The sequence below is a fragment of the Phragmites australis genome, chromosome 13, assembly GCF_958298935.1.
Source record: "Phragmites australis chromosome 13, lpPhrAust1.1, whole genome shotgun sequence".
In the NCBI taxonomy this organism is placed as follows: domain Eukaryota; kingdom Viridiplantae; phylum Streptophyta; class Magnoliopsida; order Poales; family Poaceae; genus Phragmites; species Phragmites australis.
The window spans coordinates 4,236,485-4,247,520 of record NC_084933.1 but is presented as its reverse complement, the minus strand read 5'-3'; the positions used below and the strand labels follow the sequence as shown (position 1 = coordinate 4,247,520).

At 44.8% G+C, this 11,036-nt stretch overlaps 1 protein-coding gene across 1 annotated transcript; it reads right to left on the bottom strand.

Moving 5' to 3' along the window:
* Positions 1–2,421: 2,421 nt before the first annotated feature.
* On the bottom strand, positions 2,422–4,535 carry LOC133887682 (putative UPF0481 protein At3g02645). Its single transcript, XM_062327649.1, has 2 exons — positions 4,104–4,535; positions 2,422–3,992 (listed from the first exon to the last, which is right to left on the bottom strand). The coding sequence occupies exons 1-2, from the start codon at positions 4,451–4,453 to the stop codon at positions 2,681–2,683; spliced, it is 1,662 nt and encodes a 553-aa protein (XP_062183633.1). The 5' UTR covers positions 4,454–4,535; the 3' UTR covers positions 2,422–2,680.
* Between the last annotated feature and the right edge of the window lie 6,501 nt (positions 4,536–11,036).

Here is an 11,036-nt window from a genome sequence, read left to right as displayed (position 1 = left end):
ATAATCATGAGTACGACTGATTAAACAGTTTTACACTCTATAGAGGTTATACACTTTACTCATAAGTCATGATCAAACTCTTTTGTCAGTACCTGTCAGTATCTTACACACTCCTAAGGTATGCGCCGAGTAACTATTACAAAGCCTTTACAATGCCCCTCTTAGCATGTAAATACCTGCTAAGGTTTCATCGTCGAGCGAATACACCTCATCAATGGAAGCCCCTCTTGCGTCAATGGAAACCCTGGACGTACACTCTTCCGTTCCATACAACCTGATGCTCTATAAAATGTTGAGAGTATATAAATTAATCGGTTAGGCTCGTCCCATACTAGGCTTGTGGTTGTACTGTTTACTCAGAATGATCACTCCACGAACCAGTCCTTAGATTTGAGCAAGACTACCATAACCAAATCGTACAACCTATACCGGTCTCATCAAACCTCATGCTCAAATCCCTATTCAATGTTGCTACAAAAATTAAATTATCATCTTTTATCATAGTTGCATAAGGCCATTATCATATTCATGTGAGCCATTGTTACGATCAACATCCCAAAGCAAGGTAAAGCATCGTCTACCCTTCCATAACCCAACCATATCTATGGCGACAAGAATGATAAGAAAAAATTAGGGTAAACTCTAACTCTTAGGATTCACAACAAATTATTAGCAATCATATTTTTAAAACAAAATATTTTAAGAAGTAGGATAAATATGATCAAGAACACAACTTATCTTTATTATACTCAGTTAGATTTTCGAAGTCATTATCTTGAAGTCCTTCTAGCTCATCTGAAATATTGGCGTCTACTCGTGAATAAAGAAAAAAAGGCAAAACGGAAACACCAATATCCAAAAAGATCAAATAGCACACAACAAACATCATCACACATAAAATCACACTTTTCTAGACATTCTAGCGAAAGAACGGGTCAAATCGGAGCTACAATTGATAAGTTACGGCTTTTGAAAGATTAAAATAGAACAAAATATTAACTATAGATGAAATTATGTGATTAGGAATTTTTCTAGAATTTTTATGAGTCATCTATGATTTTATAGGATTTTTCTAGAATTTATTAGCATTCATTTGGATTATTAAACTATATGAAAACATTAAATATAAATAAATAACATTACTATAACATTATTAAAATTATTCCACATTACTATAACATTATTAAAATTATTCCTATTTTTAGAATTATTTCATTGTAGGAAAACATTATTATATAATTATGTTAATGTTTAAATAATGTTTTCTATAATTATGTTAATATTTAAATAATGTTTTCCTATAATGAAATGATTCTAAAAATATGAATGTTAATGTATATATAACCATTAAACAAATTAAAGGAAAAATAAATGCTGATTGTGCATGCCATGCAAGTACATATGTCCGACGTGGTACTGCCACATTCGCATGAGTGCTGACGCGGGCCGTCAATGTGATAGGTGACATGGCAGACAAATGACGTCAACCTTGACTAATGGAGCCATCAACTACATAATATCCTAACCATTTATCTCAGATCTAACGACTGGATTCGATTCATCCCGAATTGGTATTCACAATCTAATCTCGTTCATATGCTATCTATCAACCGTCTCATATCATACCTTGAAGATCTCCGGCTCGAGGACAGCAACACGACGTCAATTGGCGGCATACATCACCGTAAACTCGCTAGAATTGAGCTGCGATGGTCGGAATACTCCGATGAGTAGCGGAAGATGGTCGTCGACCTCTGCCGAACTCATTTTGAGCACACATCAGTGATAGCGAGATGCTTAGAGGGTTGGCGGCAGAGATGGATGGCTAGGGTTTCGAATGTGATCTCAAGATTGGCTGGGCTTCCTTTTTATACTCGGGTGAAGTAGAGTTCATGTTCGATTTAGTTCAGGTTTAAATGGTGGCAGCGATCCGATCTCCTCTGATTCACAACGATTTGATATAGATATGTGGTCCTCGATCGAGAGAGTTTGTTCCAAATCTAGCGGTGAGCTTCTAGATGTAGTGTGAGTCCGAGTCTTGCCATGCTGCTCTTGTTGTTGGCTCGGACTCCTCCCCTGTTTCCCCTTTTCAGACAGCACACAAGAGCGACGAGCAGAGGAAGAAGATGACTTGGATGGACCGGCTTTGGACGTGCGCACGCGCGAGATGAGCCAAGACGACCTGTACGACCCGATAGAGAGAGCTAGGCCACTTGGCATCGGCCCACACACCATGGAGAGAGGGGAGGAAAGGGAGAGGGGCTGCGTTCCTCAGGTTGGCAGTCCGATAGGAAAAAGAGGAGAGGGTTGGGCTGGGGTTTTGAGTCGGCTCGAGATGATTTCTTTTTTTCCTTTCTTTTTTTCTTTTCTTTTTTATTTCCATATATAGGTATACATACATGTATTCTATTCATATATATATTAAACAACACATATACTTATATAAGCAACCAATTCAAACAACCAATCATTTACACACACACACACATTTATATTTCCATTAAAAGGATAACCTCTTTTTATGTATATGTATATGCACACTCATGTACATATACACATATACACTCCTTAAGTTTTATCTAGCTAGCATATTTGTTTTCTTTATAAAATAAATTTATTTTTCAGGCTCAGTGATTTGGGCTGTTACGTCTATGCCATAGTAGATAATTAGTAGTTATATCTATTTTCCATCTTGATTGAGCGGCAGCTCCAGCAGGCTGCCGAACCAGCTGTCTTTGCACGGGTAGGCGGAGCAGAAGGTCTGCAGCGCCGTCATGAGCAGCAGCACGACGGAGGCGAGCAGCGTCAGCATCCTCCACGACCCGAATACGTACTTCTTAAGCAGCTTCTTCGCCCGCACCGCCTTGTTCTTGTTCCGGTGCACGTTCACCGCCCGTATCACGCCGTCCAGCCGCGGCACCTTGCTCAGCCGCATCGCCCGGCACATCCCGTTCCACATGCCTGCCGCCTCTTTGTCGCTCTTCATCTGGTTCGTCACCACGCGGCTCTGCTGCAGGATCTTCACGTCCTTGCCCGTGTCGATGATGCCGTTCATCAGCTCCGTGTACCGCGCGAGCACTAGCGGCCCGCGCACTGCGACGGCCTCGTAGGCCACCAGATTCCGCAGGATCACCTCCGTGTTGCCATCCAGCGTGATGGCGGGGAGGCTCAGCGTCGCTGTCGCCCCGTCGAAGGCAATCCCTGCGATGCCCTTTTGCGCCGGCACGAACCGGACGCCGCACCGGACCAGCTGCTCCACCGACGGGATCTTGATCTCATGTGCCATCAGCGGTGAGTTCACCATGCCCCCTAGGTTCATGCCCTCGAGCAGCTCCGTCACGTCCACGGACTGCATCAGCTTGCCGACGGCCGGCACCAGTGCAGCGAGCACCGGCACCTTGCGCGTGATCTTCCCCGAGAGGTTCGACACCAAGCTCATCGGCCGGGAGATGAGGTTCTTCTTGAGGAACCGCACCGGTGCCACGTTGAGGCTGCACACGCGAACGCACGCCTGCTTCACCTTGTCGTAGTCCGGGAGCTCCTGCTTCTCGAGGTCGTCGTGGCAGACCTCTTGGAATCGGCCTGGTCGGTCCTGGCCGCCGCTACTCTCGTCGTAGACGGTCGCGTTCGGGACGAGGAAGTGGTACAGGAGGTCGAGCAGGTGCGCATGTTTGCCCAAGTCGCCGATGGGCAGGTCGGCTTTGATCTTGATGGGGGACACATTTTTTATGAACCGGTCGAAAACGGCGGGCACCACGTTGTCGGCATCCAGCTCGGTGGCGTTGCGGAGCTCGAGAGTCTTGGCGAAGAGGAAGAGCGGGATCTGGTTCTCAAGCATCATGGAGTCGCGCACGACGGAATTGATCCAGTTGGTGGCCGAGGACACCATGTCCGTGGTCTCTTCGCGGTGGTAGTTCTCGAGGAAGTCGAGCATGAAGCACGTATCGATGGCCATCATCCAAGCTAGCGTCAGATCGTTTATCTCCAGGAACCTTTCATTCGCAGATCAAATAGTGCAGTTTAAATTAAGATCAAACGTCAAGTACTTATGACCATCGCCGCATCGCGTGAATAATGTATGCATGTGGCAAAGCACCGTGTACCTGTGGTACATCACTCGTATCTCGCCGACGAGGCCGAGGAAGCGCTGCACAAGTTGGTCGATCTTGCGGTCGCCGGTGAAGAGCTTCTCTACGCGCTTGGCGGCGGCGAGCTTGTAGCGCTCCATACCCATGAGGTCGGCGCGGGCCTGGTGGTACGGCCCCAGCGCGAAGCGATGCGGCGCGTACAACTCCGGCTTCGTGTCGCGCAAGGTGCGCGGGACGTCGAGCACCTTGGCCGCCGTGCCTAGCTCCTCGGCAGTGTCCCGCTCCAGGCTCTGCCGCACCCGGTGCAACCAGTGCTCCTCGTTGTCCAACTGCAATAAACAGGCGTTCGCCGCCGACACCGCCATCGCGCTCAACCTTAATGCTAGTATAGATGTATGTATCGAAGTTTTATTTTTTATTGCTTTTGGGGCTTTAAGAATGGAGTTGTTCTGCATAGCTGCTGGTAACGAGCTGTGGCTATATATATAGGGAGAAGTGTCTCTTCTAGAGCTCAAACAAGCTAAGAAAAAAAGGGATTTACCACGTTTCAATTGACTGAAATTAGAGCTTTATTTCACGTGATACGTTGTCCATCCGATTGTACATTTGTCTTTTGATCTGTATTCAGTTAGAGATTTTTGTCTGACGTACATCAAAAAGTTATATATATCTATATTATAGAAAAATATTATTTACTTGTGAATCGGTTTTTTTCAGCCATTACATCTTCATCTAATGATCGCTGTGAAACATACTTTTATTTTCACTCGATTGAAAATTAGCAACTCCTAACTATTAAATCTTCATCTAATAGTTGCTATTGTCAAGTGAAAAATATTTTTGTTTTCACTCAATTAAAAATTAGCAACTAAAAAAACACAAGCACGCCGTACGTGCGAAGGGTTCTAGCGATTTTTACATCCAATTGTGTGTGCGAAAATGTAGCTTCGTTTTGCCGAGTGATTAGCCATTCATTCTGGACACAGAACCGAGCTACGTACCTCCGTGAATCACGTTTAGGGTCGTGCATGCATACAAAACGTTTCCATTAATTCATTTTGGTACTTGTGAAATACATGGATCGATGTCGTCCACATTTTATTGATTCTTTCTAGGGAACAAATACCTAAAAAAAATTTCCGCGTGCGGTGGGTTTGAATCTATTCCATCGCAAGATTCGCAACCACGGAAAGGGGAGCTTGCAGTCACGCCCGTTCATACTACAGCCATGGTTACGGTACAAGCTCTTCGAGCTCTCACCGTTCAAGTTTTGAGCGTTTACAACTAGAGATATTTAAATGGGATGTGTCTACTGAACTGACATGAAACATAACACTGTAGGTACGATCTTAACATGATCCGATTTAAGACTAGATGGGTCGGCCCAGCACGAGGCCTTGGGCCGTGCCCGTGCCCCGGCACGCGGCGGCTTAGGAGGCATGGCTGGCCCGGCGTGGCATGCGGCGGCATGGCCCAGCAGGCACGCCTGGGTCGACTGTAGCTGTTGTGCATGGGCCCGACACGTGGAGGCATGCAGGGCACAGACGACACGCGGGGGCACTGGATTTAACAGGTGGCTCGTTTAACCTGTTAACATAGTATTTTTGAATTTTATAGCCGTTTTGTGACCGTTTGAGCTCTAATTTTTTTTTTGCAAAAATCACTATTTTTCACCTATAAATAGAGGATACTTATAAATAGAGGATCACCCTGTCCTTCTATTGCACGTCGGCAACACCATTTGCTCTCTTGTTTCCTCATCTCACTCTTGTCTCAAAGTTATTGAGAATTAGCGATAATTTGGCAAGATTAGTTTGAATTGTTGCCAAAAATCCGAGCAATTTCAAAACCGTCACCCTGTTACTTTGATGTTGAAGAAATCTTGGTGATTTTTTTTGCATCGTTGTTCATTCGTGTTTTATTATTGATTATATTCTAACTCTGAATATTTGCATTTTTTTAGTGTCATTCGACATTGATCATGGATGCCAATGATCATGATCATAATATATTCATTGATCATGATTTTTTTCTTTAAGGACTCACAGTGAAGTACGGTCCCTTTGATACCAGTGTTGTAGGTGATGATGGACCCGACGGTAAACCTTCGGTTGGTTTACATGTAGGTTATGCAGCAGCACCTCAATCGCGAGGCTCTATAAGTGAACACGTATCAATAAGCACCGGCTCTAAAGATCAAGAGTCGGTACTTCTAAAGTTTGGCAAAACTTTGAAAGGTTCTACAGAGAGGAAGATGAGGTAAGTGTTAGGTATGCTAGGTCTTATATTTGCAAATATAAATTATCTGCAAAGCCTTCAAGTGAACGGGGTATTTGAAGAGGCACGCCATAACTTGCAAGCGAAAGAGTGGAGCAGCCATGAAGCAGACGGTACTGCAGTACAGCTCCGACGGCTCTTTTTATCATTAGGAGTATACCTCTGCCAATACTCGAAAAGAGTTATGCTGCTTCATTGCAAGAGTGGATCTACCACTCAATATTGGTGAGTCTCCTGCATTTGAAGATTACATTAAGCAAGCTTATAATCCTAGGTTCACGCATGTTTTTAGATAGACAACCAGTAGAGATATGGTAAAATACTACAATGCGTGTCGTAGCAAGCTTAAATAAATATTGCAAACATGTACATTTTCAGTTGCTTTGACCTCGGACATATGGACAGGTAGAGCTAGAGAGGATTATCTTAGTGTTATTGCTCATTTTGTTAATAATGATTGGAAAATAGAAAAGAGAATAATAGATTTCAGGTTGATTGACAGCGCACATACCGGTGAAAATATTGCTGAAAAAAAATCTCAAGTAGTTGAAGACTTTGGTCTGACAAATAAAATATTTTCTATCACTTTAAATAATACCAATGCAAACTCTAGAGCCATGGATATTCTTACTCTATTGTTTAGTACATATGTTGAATCTTTCTTGTTACATCAACGATGTGCTTGTCATATTATCAATCTTATATAATAAAATCCAGTTTGAAGAGGTTGTCGTAATACCTAAACGATTTTCATACTGCAATATCTTTTATAAACTCCTCTAACCAATGAATTGCAGCATATAAGCAATATTGTGTTACAATGGGTGTGCGTCCACGTAAGTTTGGTGGGGATACCCGTCGGTAAGATGGAACTTTAATTTCATGATGCTAAAGAATATTGTACCATATAAGAGCATATTTAGTGTGTTTATTCATACATACTATCATCAGCATGGGGCCAAACTTTACTCACAGAAGCGCATTGGTATATTGCCGAAAGGATACTAGAGTTTCTTGAATTTTTTTATGGTTTATTTGTAAGTTTATCAGGAGTTTATTATCCAACATCTTGTTTAGTAGTGCATAATATTGTTAAAATTGCTACTCATTTAAACATGTATGAAAATGATAATCTTCTAAGAGATTGTGTAGTTCATATGAAATCTATATTTTTAAAATATTGGAAAGAAATTACTTTATTGAATGTATTTGCCTTTATTTTAGATCATAGAGCTAAAATCATAGGTTTATGTAGAGTTCTCACAATTCTAGGTGATGCTCTTGGCCATGATTATTCTATTTATTATATTAATGTTCGTTCTAACTTATTCGATGTTTATAGTAAATATGAAATAAAGTATGTCAGAGTTTACTTGCAATGACCTCCACTAGCACCCACAACCAATAAGAAGATGACATGGGAAAAAAATTTGGTGGAGGTTCTTCATCAAGAAGTTCAGAATCTTCATCATGATCGTCTATAATTACGAGTGCTGGAATTCTAACATCCGGAGAGGAGTTAACTAACTTCATCAACAATGACATTATCAGCCATGAACAAGAAAATTTCAACACACTGCAATGGTGGCATGAGCATAAGACGAATTATCCTGTACTTTCACTATTAGCATAAGATTTGTTAACGGTTCCAGTATCTAAAGTTTCTTCTGAGACTGCTTTCCTTACTGGAAGGATAATCGAAGAGAGAAGAACAAACCTCACAAGTGAGATGGTGGAAATACTCACTATAGTAAAAGACTGGGAACAAGCTGAAGCGTGAATGCAACACATTACAGAGAACACTGAACTTGAAGCTTCATTCGAAAATTTGTATTTGGATGTTGTTGACACTTGAGAACGTGTAATTTCTATTTTTTTTAGCTAGGTTGTACTCTTTTTTCCTTTGCTAGAAAGGTTTTTAAGGATGCAACCTATACAGCTCATTTTTAGAATTACTTATGTCTTCCTATTATTTCTGAATTTTTTATGATTTTATTTATTTATTTATTTTTTTCTATTTTCGAAGCGCTGTTGGGCCGGCGTAACCCAACCATGTTATTCGGGTTGCTCGTGCATCCGTGCCCGTTGGATCGACGTACTATCGGGTCACAATCGTGCCCGAGCCGGCCCGGCACGGGACGGTGACCGACGGACCATGCTGTGGGCCGAGGGGGAGGCACGCGGGTCGGCACGACATGGCCCGTTACAGTAGTCGGGCTGTTCGGGCCATGCCGAGCCGGGCTTGTGCCGGGCCGACCCGAACGACCCAATTGGCGATCTCTTATAGCCTTGCCAATATAGGCCATAGGATATTGGTGTTAGTTGATGAGAGGATTAGGCCCGATCTTCCGTTAGGTAATAGTAAGTCGATTGGTGGAGACTCGACGTTGATGATCCAAGGCTTCCGATCAGGACAGAACACAACCTTTGCAATCGCTACACCACTACTCCGTTGGTTATCAACCGCACGCGGCATGATTGACCTCGCTAAGAAGGCTAATTCCTGCAAGTGAATCGAGAACACAAGCAAAAACATGGAAGAACACAATCTGAAATTGCAAATATGATTAAGCTCACGAGTTGGGGTTTCACAAACCGAACGACGGCGAAACTGTTCAATGACAGATTAATCTAAGCAAAACCCAAAAAGTCTATGACGATGGCTGCTAGATATATGAAGAGGGGCGTGCTAGGGTTTGGGGCGACCAGGGGGGCGTCCATAACTTGGGCTTAGACCCGAACACATTTACAAGGCCTGATATGGCCCAAAATTATGACACAACGTATTGTTTTGATGACACAAAATAATCCACTGTGAATCTGGAGCTGGGACTAGTACCAAAACAAAGCTATCGTCCTTAGCTTTCCAACACATCAAAGAACAACTTATTTAGACTCCATATGAAGAAGTTATGGTCGTTTTAGTGCAGCACTGTCTGCTGAATCCGAACCGAGTTCCGACTCCGCTTGAAGTTGGCTTGAGCCCCATCCGACTTGGCTATTCCATAGGTGCTTCTCCCATATTCATAAGCATAAAAAATTCATAAAAATTGAGTAGAATACCATCCTTATAATTAGTAGTATGGACAGCGAGTAATGAATTCACCTCATGAGTTAAACGACGTGCACGAGCCCGTGTAATCGATTCTTGTAATGGATCAATCACCGGAGGATCACTTGTAGCGCATATATCTAAATGAGTGATGTCCTCATCATTAGTTGTGATCTTCCCGGTTATAACTAACATGGCCAATTCCTAAGTGTAACACCCCAAATTTCAATTTTTGTAATAATTTAAAATTTTGCTAGAAATTAAATAGGTGTTGCATTTTTGTCAATAGAAAAATTAATTTCTAAATTCAAAATTGGCCTAGGTTATATTTGTGTTTGTTGCATTCATGCTGTCTTAGTTGCAATAGGTTTTTATGCTTGAAAAATATTTGCAAAAGTCCGCTAGAAATCGCTCGTTCAAAACTCTTTTGAAATTCTGTTCAAAATCTTAAAAGGAAAATGTTTTCAAAAATGAAAAACTCCTCTCGGACCCTATCTCCCTGCAGGCCCAACCCCTTTCCCTCCCACCCCCTCTCTTCTCTTCCGCATGGGCCGCCGACCATTTTTCCGCGCTGGGCCAAAGCTAGGTTTCCCTCTTCTCCCCCCCCCCCCCGCGCCGGCCCATTTGCCCGGCCGAGCCGGCCATCTTGCGTAGCCAAGCTGGCCATCTTGCGCAGCCAAGCCGCCCTCCCCGCTCCCTCTCTGTCGTGCAGGCCCCGCACCGAGCCGCTAGCCGCCGCGCCCGAGCCGAGCCGAGCCGCCCACCCTGCCCGAGCTGGCTCCACCTCTTCAACCTCCCGCCGGCCCGATCCCCTACGCTCGGCCGCAGCCAATCTCGCGCCCTCCTCACGTTGTTCTCCTCTCTGTAACGGTCAAAACCGCAGTGTTATGCCCCATCAAGGCGCCTCCCACCGTTTCCCCCTCCATTAACTCCCTCCTTTTGCTCAATCAAAGCTAGAAACCGACGCACTTGAAGGCCATGGCCGCCGGCCGCTTCTCTTCAAATTCCGGCTGCCCCTCTCCCTCTCACGCCCATATAAGCCGCCGATCACCTTCATGGCGAGTTTCCGCACAGTTTTCCCCCGTTTCCCCCTTGATTCCTGCTCGGTTTCTTCGTCGGCGCCATCTTCTTCCCGAGCTCCGATGGGAAGCTCCGCCATGAGGGATCTCCACGTCCGAGCGGTCTCCGCCCTCACCGATGGCATCTTCAGAACCGCGAGCTTCCAAGGTGTCTACCCCGATGTTCCTCGTCTTCGATTCGGCGCTGGAACCCCCTCCCCGACACCTCTCCGACCACCGTAGCCACCATCACCATCGCCCGGCCGCCTAGCCTCCGCTCTGTCGCTGTTTGCGCTCGGGGTAAGCTCGCCGCCCTCCCCTCTCTCTCCTCCGCCGCTCGCTATCATCTCCCGTGCTCGGCGATGAGGTCCCTGGCCTTCTCCGGCGAGAGCGCCGCCGCCATCGAGCTCCCGCCGTCGCCTACTGTCTGTGTATCAGGAACCAGGGGTCCCTGAGTCCCGAGACCGAGCCGACCATCCGCCACGCGTCACCATCCCGCGAGGTCCGCCCTGCGAGATAAGAAGAAGCTAAGTCCCGGGAGAAGGTGCTCGGGGCCGCTGC